Consider the following 20,972-nt stretch of genomic DNA (forward strand, 5'->3'; position numbering starts at 1 on the left):
ACCAGTGTCTGTCACCTGAGCCCAGACCCAGAGGTGGCAGCAGGCAGTGCCGTGTGGCCTCTGTGTGACACACCGAGCTGTGTGCAGGTCCAGAACTGTAGGACATGAGCAGGACCCAGACGCCGTGGAACTGAGAAGATACTTTGAAGAATCTTTTAGTCGTGTGCGTGAACACGTAAGATGACCTGATAGTGTTCTGCACATGATCTCAGGTCTTAAGAGAGCAACTGGGTTAGCCACGTGCATGTCCACAGCTACTGTCTTGTGTGTGTGTGTGTGTGTGTGTGTGTGTGTGTGTGTGTGTGTGTGTGTGTGTGTGTGTGTGTGTGTATATGTGTTCTTATTCGTGGTTGCGTGAATGAGTGATTCCTGCACTGATGAGAGATAACACCTACACTAGCTGAACACTAAAGACCTCCCCTAATGACTCATACCTCTCAAAGGTAGTGTGTGTGCGTGCGTGTGTCTGTCTGTCTGTATGTCCCTTTAAGCTTTGCTGGCTTCATATGACACAGAAAGAGTTTTCTTCCTGAGATCCTGCATTGTCTTTGTATGGTGTTAGTGGACTGGGGTTCTGCTACAGTAGCGGCAGATGCCAGATGGCCCCATACATAAATTCTCTCTCTCTCTCTCTCTCTCTCTCTCTCTCTCTCTCTCTCTCTCTCTCTCTCTCTCTCTCTCTCTCTCTCTCTCTCTCTCTTCTTTCTCTCCGTCTCTCATTTTTTGCCCTTCCCTCTCTGCCTGTGCCAGCACCACTGGAGGTATTGCTACACATGAGTACGTACACACACACACACACACACACACACACACTTATACACACATACACAATGAACCCAACGACCCTTTGCTCTTAGCAGGAAAACATTCTAACATCTCCTCCTCTCTGCTCCCCACATTTTGTCTGCCCCCCCATTCTTTGTGCACGTACCCCTTTCCTGTCTCGAGCCCAAAGCGTCTCTCCTCCTCTCTCTCTCTCTCTCTCCTTCTTTCTCCTCCTTCTCTCTCTCTCCCTCCCTCTCTTTCCATTTGTCTCATTCTCTCTCTAACGTTTATCCCCCTCTCATTCTCTTTCACTCCCTTTTCCTGTCTGCCCTTTTCTGTCTTTTTGCATCTCCTTCTCTCAATTCAATCTCAGTTCAGTTCAGGGTAGTTTTATTGGCAGGACCGTATCAGAGACAAGTTAGCCAATGCAAATACATCTTGGAGCTGAACATGTAACAGTAACAATAAAGTTTTTAATGTCTCTCACTCTCTCTCTCTCTCTCTCTCTCACACACACACACACACCCCTTCTCTATTCCTCTATCTCTCCTTCTTTCACTCTCTCCCTCCATTTGTCTCTCTCCCTTCCTCTACCCTTCCCTCTCTCTCTCCTTCTCGGGTTTCTGAGCTTTGGGGATCTCCACACTCTGTGGGCCATCTCCTCCTGACAGCCCATGGAAAACCGTTATGGCTGATGGGACTTAGCACCCAGGTGACGTGTTTCCAGTGTCCTACCAGTTCACTACGCTATATGGGAAACTTCCACTGTCTCCCGTAGGACTAATCCATTAATGCAATTAAATACAAGAACTGATTGGTGTCTTCTGAGGACCGATGCTACATATTCAGAGTAATGGAGTCTCGTGACAAGTCCACTGGGGCTGTAGAACTCTCGAGATGGGGCTGAGAGCTCTGGAACTTGTGTCCCAAACAAAGCAATCACATTTTAAGAACTTCACTTTGAATCTGTGATAGATTGTTTTTGTCTTTTGTGTGCGAGCGGGGGCTGGGTACTTCCATGATGGTGTCACTGCTATCGCTTCCTTTGGCCTGGAATCCAAAGGTAGCTGGAGATCACTTTACTATGACCTCTCAATGACCTCTCATTCTGGCTGGTGCGCCTTTTCATCCATCCTCCGGAATCCACTTCCTGCATGACAGGAAATGGAATGTCCTCTGCCCTGGCAACTTCCGCCTGTCTCTCTGGTCACTTCCTGTTTATAGGCCAAGGTTAGAATTCCATAAACAAGGAAGGGCCTTGTGGTCCAGCATGGCTGGTATTTTAGAAATGTACACATGTGGTTAATGAGTCTGGAGTGTGAGACGTCTGTGGTTGCAGAAGGCCGGCCCTGTTGGCCTCCCACACAGCAGACTCTGGCCAGCACTCTGCGCCTGATAAAGTCTGTGCGGCTTGTTTGCGACAGACATGCCGGTCAGAGTGAGTGTGTGTTCTGGGTGGAGCGATACACATGTCCATGCTCCGCCTGGGTGTAGCCGCCGGGAGCCCCACAGGGGGGCGTGTTGGACGGAGGGGGGAGTCTCCTGCTCATTTTACTGGACAGTTTTGTCCACTCTGATGGTTTCATGTCCTCGTTTGTGTCTCCGTTACTCCGTTAGTGCAGCAAGCACTGATCTGGTGTCAGACTCCACCAGGCATGCGTGGATCCTTGCTAATTGTGTGTAGGGAAGCTGAACGGGTCTGGGAACAGAACCTTTGCTCTGCTGTTCTGGAGGGTCAGATGGTGCGTTAGCCGACGGACGCCTTGTGGACGCTCACTCTGTTGTTGTTGCTATGGGAATCTTTCCCTCTCTCATGCCCTCATGCTGATGTAACTGATACTGGGAACCCCGTGGTGGTGATGGCAGGCTTTGTTGTGCAGTAAACAATTGTGTGTCTCTCCAACAGCTGTTTTCTCATGAGGTGGTGTTTACAAAGCTAACACGTCTTTCTCGTCCATTCTGAGTGTGTGTGTGTGTGTGTGTGTGTGTGTGTGTGAGAGAGAGAGAGAGTGTAAGTGTGCATGTGTGTGTTTCTATCTTTGTCTGTCTGTCACCGCAGGTCTAGCCTGGGTGTGAGTAGAAAACGTGGGCCAGACATAATATCATTAGTGAAGGATGTGTGTGTGTACATAGGTGTGTGTGTGTGTGTGTGTGTGTGCAAGAATGCAGGATGTTTGTGTGTGTGTGTGTGTGTGTGTGTGTGTGTGTGTGCATGTGAGTGTGTGTGTGCGTGCATGTATGTGTGCATGCAAGAATGCAGGATGTGTGTGTGTTTTTGTGTGTGTGTTCGTGTGTATGTGAGTGTTTGTGTGCATGTGTGTGTATGTGTTTTTGTGAGTGTTTGTGTGTGTGTGTGTGTGTGTGTGTGTGTGTGTGTGTGTGTGTGTGTGTGTGTGTGTGTGATCACACAGTAACAGCAGAGTGATCCACATGTGATAACAGCTTAATGTTAATAAATTCTGTAAATAACGTTAGTAAGTCAGTAGTAACATATCACAGGCAGCAAACAGATCTAAAGTGCTGTGTGTGTGTGTGTGTGTGTGTGTGTGTGTGTGTGTGTGTGTGTGTGTGTGTGTGTGTGTGTGTGTGTGTGTGTGTGTGTGTGTGTGTGTGTGGGCAGAACTCCATCAGGCACAACCTGTCGCTGCACAGCCGCTTTGTGCGTGTGCAGAACGAGGGGACGGGGAAGAGCTCCTGGTGGATGTTGAACCCGGAGGGCGGGCGGAGCGGCAAGTCCCCCCGACGCCGGGCCGCCTCCATGGACAACACGGGCAAGTTCACCAAGAGCCGAGGCCGCGCCGCCAAGAAAAAGGTGAGGGAGGTGGAGACGTGGGCGGAGGCTTCCTCCACCTGCCGGGAGCCTCCAGCGTCTGTAATACGAGGTGGTGCCTTCATGTATGAAGTGAGTTGTACAGAGGTTCTGCTGATGGTGGAGGTTCTCACGTGGTCTCCATGTTTCGGCAGGTGTGTCCGCAGGGCGGTTTGGATGGCGGTTCTAACAGCCCGGGCTCCCAGTACTCCAAATGGCTCGGCAGCCCAAACTCCCACAGCAACGATGACTTCGAACCCTGGACGACGTTCCGTACCCGCGCCAGCTCGGACGCCAGCACGCTCAGCGGGCGCCGCTCGCCCTACCTGCCCGAGGAGGACCTGGGAGAGGGCGCAGACATGCACATGGGCTACCCGGGCACGCCCTGCGCCAAGCTGGGGGCCACCCTGCCCAGCCTGTCGGAGGTGGCCGGCTCACTGGGTCACCATGGACCCAAAAGTGCCATGATGGAGAACCTGCTGGACAACCTAAACCTGCTGTCACCTAAGAGCAGCGGACAGGGAGGTCAGGAGGGCCTGGCGGCCCAGGGCCCCCCGCTGGGACACGCCGGCTCCCCCTACGGCCCCTACAGCTCCGGTCTGGGACCCAAACAGGACTTCCATAAGTGGCAGAGTGGCATGACTGGCCTGAGCCCCATATCCATGCAGACACTGACGGACAGTAAGTCTGGGGGATATGGGTCCTTCCTGGGGCAGTATAACTGCCCCACTGGCCTCCTAAAGGAGCTGCTGACCACCGATGCTGATCAGCGCGGGGACATTTTGCCCCGTCTGGAGTCTGTGGGGCAGCAGGGTGTGGCAGGAATGAGAGCATTGCCTGCGTATAATGCTCAGGGGCAATTAGGGCAAGGGGGGAAAGGAATTGCCCCTCACACACATGGTCACCCCCACTCACACGGACACCCACACGTACCATCCCGGCCACTGCACGTTCAGCTGCCCTCCACAATGGGCATGAACGGCTGTGCCCATTTGCCCCTCGTGCATCACGGTAACCATGGCAACATGAAGCTGTACCCTCACCAGCCCCAAGGACAGATAGCTCACCTGGGAGGAGGAGCCATGGACACGGTCTCTCCTCATTTCTGCCGTATCAATGGCAACGGCTTCCATAGACATGCTCCAGTCCTTCATCATCACCATCACAGCCCTCTGGAACGGTTGCCTAGTGACCTGGACGACATGTCAATCGAGCGACTGGAGTGTGACATGGAGACGGTGCTTCATGACACACTAATGGACGGAGATGCACTGGACTTCAACTTTGACCCCATGTCCAACCAGCAGGGATTCACACTCACAGAAGTCAACCAGGGGGTCAAGACCTCCTCACACAGCTGGGTGTCAGGATAAACACACACACACACACACACACACACACACACACACAGATATATATACAGAATATTTATAAAGACAGAAGAGTAAATCTACACCATGATGTACGAAGTTTTTAGAGTGTCTCCAGGACACCCCAAGGCACAACTCATGTGTGAGGTGTGTGGTAACTCTAGTGTGAGGTGTGTGGTAACTCTAGTGTGAGGTGTGCGGTAACTCTAGTGTGAGGTGTGCGGTAACAGACAGAGAGCAGCTGAGCATCACTGCTGGGACGTCACCATCACGGTCCTGACAGGACGACCGTCTCTGTAGCACCACACAGAATCCACTCATGACAGAGTCCTGCATCTCCAGGTAGAAATGACACGGGACCTCCTCGATTCCAGCACTCTCTTCATCAATCGCTCCTCCCTTCTCTCCTCACATCTGTGGGCTCCCTCCTTCCTGAGTTTTATTAAGGTCAGCTACTCCCTCCCAGACGCATATATTAACCATTACAAATGTACCTAGATCTCACTGCAGTTGGCTTAAACAGAATGTCCATGTGTTCAATGTCAAAGCTGAGATCTGGACTTCTTGTCATCACTGTCTGTTTCTCATTAATATGATTGAGTGGGTCTCGCTCATATATCTGATGGATTTGATCCAAGTATACTGATAAATGATTTTGTCTCATTATTATTAGTAATAATAATATATTTTATAATAATAATAACAATAATAATAATAATATCTGCCGTGGCTAGTCAGTGGTATGGCGAGTCTAAAAAAAATCTGGCCAAATTGTTTTGTGTTTATTTTCCTTTTCCATGTTTTGTTCATATGTTATAGAATTTTGACTGCTGAACTGGAATGTCCTCCAGTGTTCAACACAGAGTACCACTGACTCATATTCATATGTTATAGGCTTTACTGCCCTTTGTATATTTTTCTTGTATATAAATTGTAATTGGTTTGTACTGAACATGTATTTGATGGTCTGACCTATTCTATTTAAAAAAAAAAACCTGGAATTTTTCTAGCACTTATGACAACTATTTTAGATACAGTTCAGATGGGAATTGTTAAGGTCGTCATAACCAGGAGATGTTGTCCGTCTTAGTCAGAGCTTTGTGTGGTTCACTCCAGTGAATGTGTGACCAGATACTTTACAAAGCTAATAGTGTGCCTTTGCTCTCTGAGCTTTCCTGTTGTTTTTTTTTTTTTTTTTTTTTTTTAGCTTTTCTCTGTTTTTAGAGCTTTTATCTCTGTTTTTAGAGCTTTTATCTCTGTTTTTAGAGCATTCAGACTGAACAAATCTAGAATCAGCCAGACAGGATGAAGGTCTGGAATTTTCCAGCAGTTTCCACAGACCTGCAGGTGATTCTGGGGTGTTTTCTGCCTCACCTCTCAGTGCTGCTCAGGCGTAACTGACACAAGCCGTCAGTGTCTGTGCTATGAAGGTGTTAAGAAATATGATTTAAGTGGGTTTGTGTTGTTTCCTGTGGTATTATTGTGCTTCGTCAGTGTCAGTAAAATGTCAGTGGATGCCTCTCTTTTCATTCAGGTGTACAGACACACACTCTTTCTCTCGCTCTCGCTCTCTCTCTATCTCCTTCTCTCTCTCTTTATTATCTCACTGTGCCTCTGAAGTTCTTAATAGGCTGACAGAACAATGAAGAAATACCATGAAGATTTTATAATGTAATCTCTGAAAATACGGAACTCATTTATAAAGAATCTATTTTAAAATGTGTGTTTATAAATCTCGACATTTTAAACTGGGAGATTTGTCATGTATTTATTACTAATGATATTTTTGAATATTAAACTTGCTTTGTTTTGGTGTTGCTCTGGTAGTGTTTAGCAACTACTTCTGAGATTATGTGGCGTTGCACAGTGCTTATTAATGTTAATTTTTTTGTAAATAGTTTTGATTTGTGTTTTTTGTCTTTATATAAATCTATTAATGTTCCAGGCTTAAATCTTTTACACATTTGTGTGTTGATTTGTTTTTTAATGTTTAATGAATTTGTTTGTCATTTGTTTATGAGGGTTTTTTGTTGATAATTGTACTTGCTGTTTGGTATGTCACTGTAAACGGCTTTACTACCTGAATTTTCACAGCATGTGTATCAGAAACACGTACCGTGCAAACTCCACAAAGAGCTGCTCTTCAGCAGAGAGGCTCCTCATGGGGAAAGTGCCTATTAGTACTGTAAATCACAGACACCAATGCTGAGTTCACATTCAACCAAGAAAATTAGCAACTTATGTGAAGCCATACGTGTGCATAAACGATCTCATGAACAGGAGACTAAAAGTGTCATTATTTATCATGTGTGTGTGTGTGTGTTTGGGTGTGTGTGGGTGTGCATGCACATATTCTCGGGAGCCGATATTCAGGATAATGGTGGCAATATCCAGTCAAAAGAACCAGTAATTCACGGTAAATTGAGGAGTTCTTGCCTTGATGGACCAGAGTGCTCCGTCACAGGACAAGGCGTCCCAGCTGGGTCTGACTTCCCCATCCAGGGCCTCTGTGCTCTGCCCAACGGAGGCTTCCTGGCTGGATCTACATCCCCCCAGCCGGGGCCTCTGTGGAGGGGCAGGGCTGGTGGAACGTGTCTAATATAAGACTTGCAGCAGGGTGGGCCCACATGCCCCCGATACCCTCACCCCCGTAGACCAGCAGACGCAGCAAGAGGCACCGGCAGGTCATGTAAGGACAGTTACCACCGCATTCAGTTTTTGAGTCCATAACAGACATAAACTTACAAATTTTTTCTCACTCTATTTTTTTCGTGCTCTATGCAGTCCAGGTATTTTATGTCTTGTTCATCATTGCTCTCTGGACACATTTCTGCAGCACTGTGTACTGCAAACTGTGAATTCCACTGAAACCTGATTATTCAATACTAAGTTATGCTTGCAACAAATTATCTGCAGTGGTGTTTCTGATCCAAAGATATACGCAGACAGGATACATATTTCTTTACGGTCCGGATATAGGGTGGTGTAACTCCACTAATTTAACAGACTGTATATCTTTTGTCCTCTTGTAGGTTACTCTGGGGTTGGAGGCTGGGGTGGGGGGTTGGGGGTGCAGTTCCAGCTAAGTCCTTATATGAAGTGTATTTAAAGTGCAAGGAATATATTAGTCAGAGATGATTCTTACCTGCCTGAATAGAACTCCATTAATTCAGATTATGTTGACAGGAACTCATGTGTCAGAAACCAGTTCAGTTTAGCCGATGGCATGTGACATCCACATACAGGGACATGTGCATGAAAGACTCCAAACCCTATCATGACGTAGTTCACCTCATAAAGGAGGAAGAGGCAATTTTCTCGCAATGCATGCGTCTCCCTTTAAGGGACATGTTTCTGAGTCCTGACGCTATACTTGGGGCTATGACGTCTCGCGCGCGTCCTGCCTCTGCGTTCATCACGGTGATTTCACTCATTCCGCTTTCATCTCGTGCTGCTTTCACCTCGGTCTTCCCTGTTTATGACAGTCAGACTTCTCTCTGACGTGTACTTTATAGTCCAAAGTTTCAGCGCACACATATAAACGGCACAACGCTAAGACACGCTAAAGAAAGCGCGTGGACTTGTGGAAACAGCGCGTTTTCAACCTCAGTACTCTGTTAGGCTTTTATGTGCGTTCAAAATGCGTCTGTTCCCTTTGATATTTTTCCCCTTTTCTCCTACATCACATACGCCCGACCCAGACTAAGACGAGGTTTTGATGTAGCTCCCATTACGGGGCGATTCATTCTGCTGTTTGGGGTTTTGCTGCTTGTAATGCCATCCATGTGAGGAATACTTTTTCTTAGCTCTTTGGTGCTAAATACAACTCCAGTCTGTGTAGATCCAGAAGAAATATTTACATCACTTGTCATTTCTCACACTCGGTGAGTGTAAAAAAAGAGAAGAGAACGAAGCAGCTCCGCTGAGAGGGGCAGAAACGTAATCCTCACGCACCATTTCAGACGCGTCTTGGTTAGATGATGATCTAGTGTTGCTGGACCACATGTGGGATCTGATGGCGACGTTGGTGATAATGACCTCGCAGGCCTCGGAGACCTTTAATGGCCCAGATAAGCGCTGGAGAGTCACTTCCTCTCTATCTGATGCTGTCAGCAGTCCCTCTCCAGAGTCAATCTCGCTCCTCTGACACGACAGGCAGAATCCTGAAATCTTCACATTCATTCTAGAAGCTTTGAGCATTTCAGCATTCACCCCGTTTTGCTCCGGTGTTTTTAGCACGCACGTTTTGTTTGTTTTTGTAAAACAGCACATTTTCAGTTGCTCATTAGTGATGGTGTCATGGAGAGAGCTCGTGAGAGGCCAAAGTCTACTTTTTAATGTGAGTTTTGCATGTGGAGTAACCATGGTGATCAGAAGCAGCGTGGAGGGTGTGTAAACTGAGACGAACAACGAGCTGAGATATGACAAGACCACATGCCCCTCTCTAAGGGCACTACATACAGCTCCCCTCTCTAAGGGCACTACATACAGCTCCCCTCTCTAAGGGCACTACGTACAGCTCCCCTCTCTAAGGGCACTACATACAGCTCCCCTCTCTAAGGGCACTACATACAGCTCCCTCTCTAAGGGCACTATACAGCAGAAGTGGGTGGCTATTTCTGGGTGCTGGTTCATAATTCAGCGTTCACTGAACCAAATTGTAAACCCTATATAGTCCAGCAGCACCTTTCTCATTATTTTCTCATTCTCCTGATGTGAACACAAGGTGGGAGATTTTTCCCCCTCCAAAAATCTCTTTCTCTCTCTCTCCCTCCTACTTTCTCCTCTCTCCTTCTCTCTCCCCTACTCTCTCTCCTTCTCTCTCTCCTTCTCTCTCCCCTACTCTCTCTCATTCTCTCAGTCCACGTGTGACACGTGTGAAAACCATTGATTTTATAACTTCTTCAAATGTTTAAATAATTAAACTAAATATGCACCACTGACTCATCTGCATATATGCTAATGATGGTCTTAAATAGTTTAACAGCCATTTATTTTCTTCTATTAATTATTTTTCATCCTTCTTCATCCATCCATCCTCCTATTGAAACCCATTGATTTTATAACTGCAGCAGTATAGATAGTACAGCTGAATCTGCGCTATTGACTCAACTGTATATATGCTAAATATGGTCTCATATAGTTAAACAACCTTTTATTTTCTCATGTTTGCTATTTTTTATCCCTTATCATCCCTGAACATAGAACAGCTACATTTGACACACTGACTGAACTGCAATACTGACTATCAGTTCACATAGTTAACATTGTTGTCATGCTGTTACAATGGTCTTTGTGAAGTTTTGGTTGTGTTATGCCTTTAGCTCCATGGTGTGAGGGGTGTGGTATGGCTGACCAGTCTGCCCCACGCATGGACAGCTGGGAGGAATCTTCCGGCAACTCCATGCACCTCAAATGAGAAAAAAAACCTCAAAAACCTCAAGGCATAATCAGCATTCGCCACCTTTGACCCTCACACATTGCCTAACGTGGTCTGTCCACTAGATGAATGCTGTATTAGTGTTTAAAATATCCTGGTCTCTGCTTAGTGTCACTCATGTGATTTTAAGCTTTAAAGACATCAGTGTTATGGTTGTGTGCGTAATCTCACATTAGAGAAGTTTGGTGCATCTATTTAGTACAGTCTTTATATCTGCTGATGTATGGCTGTTAGGCTGAAAACATTTCACCATAATAATACTGCAATGGCTTTATTAAAATGGGAATTTGCACATTAAATATCAGTTAAAGGTATCAGAAGTGAATTCCACTCCATATTACCCAGCCAGCTGTGCTCCGTCAGCGCTAGCAGCTCAGCGATGGGTCGGGTGTCTTCTCTGAACCGCCGAGCATCACAGGAAGGAGATGGAAAGTTAAGAGTCCCACAGCTGTGAAAACAGCGAGCAGGCCAACTGCTACATGACCCTGTCCCCTACCCAACGAGAGGAGGAACCCACCCTGGGTGTGAAGCCAGGCTCCCAGCGGCACAAGCCAAGTTTCATGATATCAGTTCAATCACTAGTTAACATCGATAATTAATCGGTTTATACCATTTATGCTGAATGCTCCAGTTGTTACATCTGTGGTGCAGTGGCGGAGATATAAATGACCATTACGTTTATGCAAATCAGCTCACCTTTCTGTTGTCATGATAAAGTACGTAAGTATAGTTTAGAGCATTATGAACTTAAATGTTGAGCAGATATAATCAACATGCGTCAAGTGAGTGTGTCTGTGGGTGTGTATGTGTGTGTGGTAGTTAATACTTCATTGACTGCTTTGAACGCAGTAATGGTGAATGTTTTTCAATGTAACCCCCTGCAGAGAAACAGGCTCTAACCTCAACCTCCACAGGCCTCCCTTTAATCATACGAGAACAGACTGATGACAGCTCCTGCACTGATCTCATATGGTGTGTGTTAAGCGATGTTTCTGTGTGTAGGTGTATGTGTGTATGCGTGTGTATGTTGTGCAATATGGCTGTGTTGATATAAAGACCCCCAGGTGAGAACCAGCCCCCCAGCCCTGGCGTCCCACTGAAAGCCGCTGGCGAGCTGCCGTGAGTGGGCAGAGCTGCACCCTGGGGGGCCCTGGGGCCTGGCCGGGAATACTGCATGGGAATTAAACAGCTTAGCCTGAAAGCGCTTGGCTAATGGAGACAGTAGTGTGCAGACACATGAACCTCCAGTTATCTGAGGTGGAGCTGACAGATGCGAGAAGAGGAGAGAGAGGGAGGAGCTACATGGAGGAGGAGAGGAGAGGGGGAGGAGCTACACAGAGGAGGAGAGGAGAGAGGGAAGAGCTACACGAAGGAGGAGAGGAGAGAGGGAGGAGCTACATGGAGGAGGAGAGAGGGAGGAGCTGCACAGAGGAGGAGAGGAGAGAGGAAATGCACAGAGGAGGAGGTGATACAGAAAACCACAGTACCTAAAAGAAAATATTTGAAAACCATTTCCTTACTGTGGGCTGACCTCCCATTCTCTTCTATGTTTGTTAAGAGTTATAGTGAAGCATAAATGCTTACCATGACAGAAACTGTGAATAATTTGAGTGTGTGTGTGTGTGTGTGTGTGTGTGTGTGTGTGTGTGTGTGTGTGTGTGTGTGTGTGTGTGTGTGTGTGTGTGGATATCACCTCCTAGAATGCTGGCTGGGAGTGATATTTCAGCAGTGAGATCACTCACCGTGGAGTGACAACACTCCAGCACTCATGCACTCACACGGGCGTGCATTTCTGAGGAAAGTCTGAATCTTCATCACACGCCTCTTCAATGCCAAGTGGAAGTTCATTTTGGACGGGTAAAGGGAAACTTGACAAAATAACCACAGGGGTTTTTAACAAGTAACCAAGAGCCTGTGTTCGGTTAGTTTGTTGTTTTGTTTTGATTTTTGTCCTTTTTTATATAAAAATTGTTATAATAAAATACAATAGAAAATAACAATGAAAAACAGAAACAGATCAAGTGTATTTTTAAAGAGATAATTAAAGGCATTAAATGCATAAACACCAAGAGAGAAGATGTCTCAGTTTGAAGATGTCCACTGTTAGGACGTGTTTCAGGCAGTTGATTCAATCTCAGAGCTGCACAGAAGAGAAACACTGCTTCACTCTGCTTATTATTGACCTTTTATTGATACAATTGACTGACGAGCCCCTAGTGAGTTAAATGATCTGTTGGTGTTGTGCTGTTGGAGTATACCAGACTGATATACTGGCCTGAACCACTAATAGAGTAGTTGTACCTTAACGGTACATTAGTCAAGATCAAGAAACACCACCTCTAGTGGTTATGTAGGTGAACAACAACAACACTGGAATGATTTTATAGTCTATGGGTCCATCTTTCAGTCCCATCTATTAACATAAAGCACGTCTAAGTGTCCAGTGGAGTTCAGTTACAGTTTTTAGCATTATCAAAGATGTTTACAAACCTGTAAATATTTCAGCTGGATTTCAGATTTCAGGGAAGCCTTTTTCCTTCTAAGGCCTTTTTAACCAGACCAGCTTCTCCAAGGAGTCTAGATAGGTGACCTGTACCTGCATCTGTTTGAGCACTCGATAAAAACGACAACTTTAGTTCATCTACTGGCACTCAGCTTGTTTCTGCTTCTGACATCATCTTCTTCACCAGTGAGCAGGTCTAATTCTGAGATGGCATCATCTCAGCAGGAACATGCAGATAAAACAGAAAAGATGAAGTTAGGTTTGTGAAGATGAGCAACAGATGAACAGTCCATAAACAGCAGACATGTGCCAGTGATCACCACGCAGCTCTTGTAGGAATGTCTGTAGCAGCATGACTAGAAGAAGGCACCAGAGGGTGACCACAGAGGCTCTCTGAGACATCACATTCCACCCACGTCATCCTCACCAACACGAGCAAATGCACCAAGCGGTAGCAGCATCAATACCGCAGATTACCAGAAATTTTGCTAAGTGTATGAGCATCATCTACATTAGCCTAACAACACTTAAAATACATTGTCCACATGACAATGGAAGCTAATGCAATGCCTACGAATAATTGTGCGTAGCATGCATGATATAATGAGAATAATAAGGGATCCTGTACTAACCCTTGTGGGATGCCATTTTACTTTTGTAAGCTCTGAGTATTAATTATGTACAAGGACGAATAGCAATCTGACAAATAGGATTTAAACCAGGAGTTTGTCCTCTAGTTTTTGTCCTCTAATACCAATGAGTGTTTCCAGCTGTCCAGTAAGATGTTATAGTCTGTGGTATTAAGCACCACTCTAAGATCTAAAAGAAAATGGATCCTTCAGAGCATATTAAAAGAAAGACAGTTTCAGTACTATGATGTGGTCTAAAACCATTCAGAAAGATTCCTTTGGATTTGTCATAAGTAATAAAAAAAACAATAAAAAGTTAATCTGTCTGTCTGTCTGTCTGTCTGTCTTTGAAGTGTTGGGTCCAGTTGCTGTGTTAGAGGGGGTTAGCTTATTTGTGACTGCTTCTGCATTCAGAAATGAACTGATGTTTTCTAACTACTGTTGTACATACAAGGAAGGAAAAAAAACATTTCTCAGCTTTTCAGGTGCTATTTGGACTGCACTACATGTCCTCTACATGTCTGCAGGACAGATGAAAACACGGCTGTGATCTGCTCGGGAACTCTCCACGTATGACTTTTAATCATCAAATGTAACCATGGTAATGACTCACTAAACCCTCCTACACTACACAGCTCCCGCTGGGATGGAGGAACCTGTGAGCCCAGTGGATGACAAACAATAGCTGCTCTTTTCTGAAGTCCTGTCATCCGCATGCGTGTGTGGGGTATGGCCAGGGCTTGCCGGCTGGATGGGGACTTTAATGCCACACCTCAGCCTGAGTTCTAGAATTCACTGTTTGTTCCGGAGTTCACTGGACATTCTGGAACTCTAAGGGTTGCTTTGATGTGTGTGCAAGTGAAGTAATGAAGTTTTGTTCCAAAGTTACCTGATCATGACCTACATAAAAGGTGAATATGCAAAAATGTATGTTTATTACGGTCCATTTTTAAAGACTGCTTAAGTTAACTTCTAATGTCATCCATAATGTCTAAAAACTTTGCTGTAGCTTTAATTCTGAGTATTGCACATGGGAGAGATAATCTTCTTAGCAATAAGGAAACCTTGTATGCAACATATACATCACTTGCTTTAGGGCATGAAATCTTTCCTCAACCAAGGGAATCAGTCATTTACAGAACTGCCTCACTTGTAAACTGCTCCCAGGTTCATAAGTACCAGGAGAGAAAACTCTGGGGGAAATTAAAATGAGTTGATAAGAATAATAACAATTATAATTGGATGGGCTGAGGGGGTGTGGGAGGGGTGGCGTTCTGCTGAGGGTGATCCAGATCTTGCACAGTATCCGTGTAGTATGTGTTGGGGCGGCTGTGAGAAGTGCCCCAGCTGTGAGCCGCTGTTTAATTACCCCACTCCAGACCTGGACCGTGAGCAACTAGCGTGGGGCTGAGGGCACTTGCTGCTCACAGACAAGTCCAGACAGGTGAGGGGGAACCTAGGCAAAGGTGCTAAGGAACACACCTGCTCCTCCTGGGACTAACGAGGTGTTTGGTGTTGATGAACAGGTAAAGGGAGGTCACAAGGAGCTCCCCGGTGCTCTGGGACATGAACTTACTGAAAGAAGAAAGAAGCCTTGTTTTAAATGATATAACTATCCTTAGCAAAGATCATGCCCTTTTTAACCAACATCCTCCCCCTGTCCAAAAAATTACAATAACACCTAGCTCCCATTTGCAGAGCATTCTCTCCTGAAAAGCATTTATCCCCATAGTGTGCAGTGGTATATAGAGCTAATGCATGGGGACTCATTGCTTTGGTAAGTGGGTGGGCGGATATAGCACTTCAGATGTTGCGATCTGATGATTTATCAGGTTCGTCTCTCTCCTTGTCCACCTTTTTTTCCTTTTCCCCCCTCACGAGAACAAAATGCATCTCCGTAAAAGCACACTTGGACAGAGACGAGTGAATTAAAGCAAGTCTGGCCCTAATGGAGGAGCAGATAATTGCTCTGTCTGTTAAAAGACACAGAAAGGGAAGCATGAGGATAAGAGGGTGTCATTGAACACGTGAAAGGGAATAAAAGCACTAATCATGAACCCTTTTTTTACAAGCCTATGAAGGTGTGCTACTGAAAGGTCAATCTTAATTAGCTTGCTACTTTTAGCTCAGCTCGACTGAAGGCCCAGTCCTCTCTTTATACAGTAATTGTATCTTTGTGAAAAGGCAGGAGATTTTATTTGAATTAAAGACCATCAAAAATGTAGTGTAGGGTGTAGTAGATGTAATGACCAGTGGGACTGCGCCATGGGTAATATTCCCGCACGTGACACTGCGATTGTTTAAGTGTCTGATAAATGATCAAAATGCAGCTCCATTTCTTGTGCAGCGAGATTCGCAAAATGAACATAATGGAGAACGAATTACAGTATTTTCCAAAGGCTAAAACTTTCTGAAACTTCGAACTTTTAAAAAATGTGCTGAAAAAAGAGTTTTAAAGTTCCTTCTTAAAGTTCACTAAAGAGGCTCTTCAGCTCCGTCAGTGCGGCTGGTCTGCGCGGGTTACGCCGGGAGCTGATAGCTCTGCAGCGGCCTTTAGGTCCTCCGTCCTCCGCTCCGTCTGTTATATCCATCCATGTTCAGACGAATGCCTCGTCTTGCCTTGCTTTAACTCTCCAGGAAATTGTGTTGAATCAGTGACGCAAAACAAACTATCGTGGGCTCTTTGTGATTCGATTATGGCGCATCTAATCAAATTTAGACTTTAATGCATTTCTCTATTAAAGCACGACCATCAGAGATTGTCGCTCCATCACCGCGGGGATTGCAAACGCCAACTACTACATTTTACATTTCTCAAGAAGAATAAACTCTTAGTCTATCTTACCTTCCATCTGTGGCATTCGTGTAAGAATAAATTTGATAGTAAACTTGCACAGGATGTCCAACAGTGACATCAACGTGCAACACTTCAGTGAGCTAACATGCAACTTTTTAGCATTCTGGGAACAGAACCAAAATATTCTTCCAAAAAGGAAAAGAAAAAAAAACATGAGTAATATAATATAATGATAAACAAACAAGCATTTACAATAATAGCTCTCTGTTCCCTTTTACAAACCGTACGGAACAGCAAAAACTGTGGAGCATCCTTTGGCATAAGATATAATGAATAATCAAGCCATCATTCAGTCATTCGAATATTCGGCCATTAATAATAATAAACTAAACCTGTCCATTTAAAACTGTATGTATGTTTATATGTACTGTATGTTGATATGTACATGTATGTCATGATGGATATGTATCTATCTATCTATCTATCTATCTATCTATCTATCTATCTATCTATCTATCTATATTGGATTTGTATGGACATTTTGAGATCTCATTGAAAGATACATTCAGTGATGTAAAAACAGCTCAGAAAGTGTAAGACCCATCACTTACGGTCTGTGTTTGGCTGTTTTGATGTTCAGGTGATTTGCTATATGCGATATGTTACTGGGTACCTGTTGTATGAACTGCGATTTACAAAACCTGTCTGTGTCTTTGGATAAATAAGTGGTTTGACACGCTCACCAGACACAACATTTTTAATAATCAGCGTGAATTATATTATGTGGTTATATATGTGTAAGCTAAGTGGCTGTAGATCCTCATAAAAGTTTTCAGTGTTTTTAAGTTAGACATGAACTCAGTGTCCCAGTTTGCTGTCTGCGTGCCAGATTCTCCTTTGGCTGACACCGGTGCCGTTTGTGTGGTCTGAGAGAAAGCTGTGATTAGCACAAGGCACCAGAACAGCACCAGAGAGAGGTTAACACATTATCTGTTCTAATTAACACCACCTTGCTCATATTCTAGTCATACTGGAGTCATGGCTGGCCATCTGTGAATGCTGCTTTCTCTCTCCCTCTTTCTTTCTATCTTCTTCTCTCTCACTCTTGCTCTCTCCCTTTCAGGAAACCACTAAAATGTTCACATTATATTGAAAGCACACAAAGTAGACACAGCTTAGTTAACAGGGACCCGGTTTGCTTGCAGTGCGCTGTAAGCACGCCCTCTGTGTCCCTGGTCTTCCTCAGGCGGAGACATGTACACACCCGTCTCAGTACAGCGTGTCCCGCACTACAAATACCTCCTCAGCCTCCACAGACTGACCTGTCCCCGCGTCCCATGGTGATCTGAGCATCTGGGAGAGAAGCTGACTCAACATTTCACCTGGCAGACAGTGTGGGGTGAGGTGAGGAACCCACGGTGGAGTTGTGAGGCACGATTCCATCTCTCCACAGGAGTGTGCGGGCGGTGGCGGTGGGAGCTGGGTTTAACACTGGAAGTGAGTGGACACCCCACCCTTAAAGAATTCACATCACAGGGCATGATTTATTCTTTCTAAATAAAGATTTCAGTTTCACTCATATTTCACTCTTGAAACACCTGTGAAACAAAAACATTACACGATAAAGGTTAAAGTTAATGGAATATTTATTAGGTGACAGGGACACTACCATTGATCTTAGGACCCAAGGGAAATCTGGGCTGGTCCTGCTCTACTGCACACACAGTGCACACACACATGTGTCCTATGAATAATGCTCCAAAGTCCAATGAATGACCGATCCATTCTGCCATGACATCTCCCCTCCAGTGTTAAATGCCTGGTCCTTATGTTGGGTTTGCTCACTCAAGCGAACCGAACAGAGTTGGGGAGGGTGGAACTAGTTTGTGAATAAAATGCTTCTTGAAATTCCACATAAGCTCTGGTGAAACAAAATCCTGGACATTTGTGAAATTTTGCTTGGACATTTTTTTAATCTTCAAAAAGAAGACATGTCCGGGTAAAAGAGGACATGTCCTAGTAAAAGAGGTCACGTCCTAGTAAAAGAGGACATGTCCTAGTAAAAGAGGTCATGTCCTAGTAAAAGAGGTCATGTCCTGGTAAAAGAGGTCATGTCCTGGTAAAAGAGGACATGTCCTGGTAAAAGAGGACCTCTGGTCATCCTAATCCAAATGAAACACTGTTTTGTGTACCATATACATTAAGACACGATGTTGATTATCTTGGAATCTGCACAGACCTGAATATGATTTTGTAGATGACATGGTCTCACACAACTTGAGTTATCCCTTGTGACGCCAAGACTGAACAATCACAAGTTAATGTCTAAACATATAAAAATGCACATTACATCAGGCTCCGCTGATATGTTCTATAGGAAGACCCAAAGGCACTCAGTGCTAAGCTAACTCGATTTGCAGTCAAGTCTATGCAGAGCTAATCCATGGAGAGCTAACGTATGTTTGCTTCACTTGAATCCTGATTGAGAACATTGAACCTACAACACCATCAGCAGCTGGGAACAATGCTCATTTGCATGAACTGCAGAGCCATTTGCATCTGTGATCTCATTGGTGGGCGTGTGCATGTACAATTGCATTACTCTAATTCTTCCTGAATTTGTATTTTTATTCAGCCCAGCTTAAGTAGCATAGGGGGCAGTGTTCCCTTAATTAATTAGTTGTCTCATGTGCACACTACACAACGACACTAGAGTTACGCAGGTTTGCTAGACATCATTAATGCAGTTCTTCCTGCCTATATTTTTCTTCCTAAATGACATTCAGGTTAGCTGATGCTAGGCTAGTTGATTCCACAGAAATCCCACTGAAGTTACAGTTAGCCTCAAAGTCTTGACTAAAAAGAGATCACTTTTACCCCTCAAAATAATGTTGTTCTGTCTTAGAAAGTGTTTCTCTTGTGTTGCCACACACACACACACACACACACACACACACACACACACACACACCAAAGGTTCTCTTAGGCTTTATATACTACCAAATAGTGTGACTCTCTGCCACTGGGCCACACCTTTGACGTGTTTATAACAGACATGATTTCAGCTGGAGTTCCAGCCACTGAGCTGAGTCTGTTTTAGCTGACTGCTGAAAATAAACTCCCCATTAATCTGATTTTAACCACACTGAAGCTTCCTCAGGACACGCAGCCATTTGCCACTGCACTGAATTACATTTACAGAAGAAAATTGTTTTAGTGTTGAAAAGCAGACGTGTTTTCTAGAGCGGTGTATTTAGATTCACTTAACAAATCAGGTCAGAACAAAAACAAGTCTAAAAGTCTAAACAGAAAGGCCAAAAAGACACATCCCAACCTCCTTTGAGGGACACATGGTTAAGCCGTGTGGGTTTGAGAACGGAAACATCACTCCTGTATGTAAGAGATGAGGAGGGGAAGTGAAGGTTCAGTGTGTATAAAAGTTTCCTTTTTATGAAAGCAACAAACCTGGGAGTCTAATGCACCTAGACATGGAGGCATCGCTCGGGGTGGACAAGGGGACAGACAAGGGGACAGACTAGTGAACCACAAACCACGGACAAGACAGGGCCATCTTGCCAAGATTCCACAAGAGTCTCTGCGTTATAAATGACAATTTCTCCTCTGTTTAAGGCCTCATGGGCCTTCAATAAAACCTCAGTGAAACCCACATTGTAATTTTACACACGACAAATACTGAGTCTGTAGACAGGAGAGAACGGCTCTTTGTCCCAGGCCTGGTTTAGCTCACTCACGTTGGGTATAGGATACATATCACGTTCATAGTGAGACATGACGCACCAGCTGCCTGGTCAGGAGGACCTTAATGTAATTGTGAACCCAGCACTGAAGAGCTGTTTGAATTCCAGCCACCAGCATGGGGGAGAGAATGAGATTCTTTAAAAAGGAGTGGTCCTATTCCAGCTGTGAGCCTTGCTTGCTTCTGATCCATATTGGAAAAATCTTCCTTCTTCCTATCAACACATTTTTAATTACTTTGAAAAAGAGCAGAGATTTTGCAATTGGAATGAGATTGGTGTGGCTTTATGAGACTACAGACTCTGAGTCGACTCTGAGCCAACTTTGAGCCATTTTTGAGCTGACTCTAGGCCTACTTTGAGCCATCTTTGAGCTGACTCTGAGCCAACATTGATCCATCTTTGAGCTGACTCTGAACCAATGTTGAACCATCTTTGAGCTGACTCTGAGCCAACATTGAGCCATCTTTGAGCTGACTCTGGGCCTACTTTGAGCCATCTTTGAGCTGACTCTGAGCCAAAGTTGAGCCATCTTTGAGCTGACTCTGAGCCAATGTTGAGCCATCTTTGAGCTGACTCTGAGCCAATGTTGAGCCATCTTATGAGCCGACTCTGAGTCGTCTCTCCGCAACAAGTAACAAAACATCAGCCGTGGAGACAACACCTTATGAGTCAATGAGCCACAATTCCACTCCTGCCTTTAGAAACAGGGAGCACACACAGAGTTACCAGGCTGACTTCTCTTATGTGGTGAGCTGGAGTAACAGGACAGTTGGATCAGGGCCGTGTGTTCACATATCAGTCAAACAGCTGCAGGACCATGATTCATGTTTTAAGTACAAATCACATAAACTACATTGGTTTCAAAAGTTAAAAGGAAACTGGTGTGGTTTTGAGGGTATTA

At 44.9% G+C, this 20,972-nt stretch overlaps 1 protein-coding gene across 1 annotated transcript in view; it reads left to right on the top strand.

Moving 5' to 3' along the window:
* Positions 1 to 7,221, top strand: part of foxo1b (forkhead box O1 b) — a 24,380-nt gene extending 17,159 nt beyond the window's left edge. The window contains exons 2-3 of the mRNA XM_077019436.1: positions 3,386 to 3,577; positions 3,730 to 7,221. Of these exons, the coding sequence (XP_076875551.1) occupies positions 3,386 to 3,577; positions 3,730 to 4,947 (1,410 nt within the window). The 3' untranslated portion in view covers positions 4,948 to 7,221. The remainder of the gene's footprint in view (positions 1 to 3,385; positions 3,578 to 3,729) is intronic.
* Positions 7,222 to 20,972: the final 13,751 nt, after the last annotated feature.

The sequence above is a fragment of the Brachyhypopomus gauderio genome, chromosome 10 (genome assembly GCF_052324685.1).
Source record: "Brachyhypopomus gauderio isolate BG-103 chromosome 10, BGAUD_0.2, whole genome shotgun sequence".
Taxonomy (NCBI): Eukaryota; Metazoa; Chordata; class Actinopteri; order Gymnotiformes; family Hypopomidae; genus Brachyhypopomus; species Brachyhypopomus gauderio.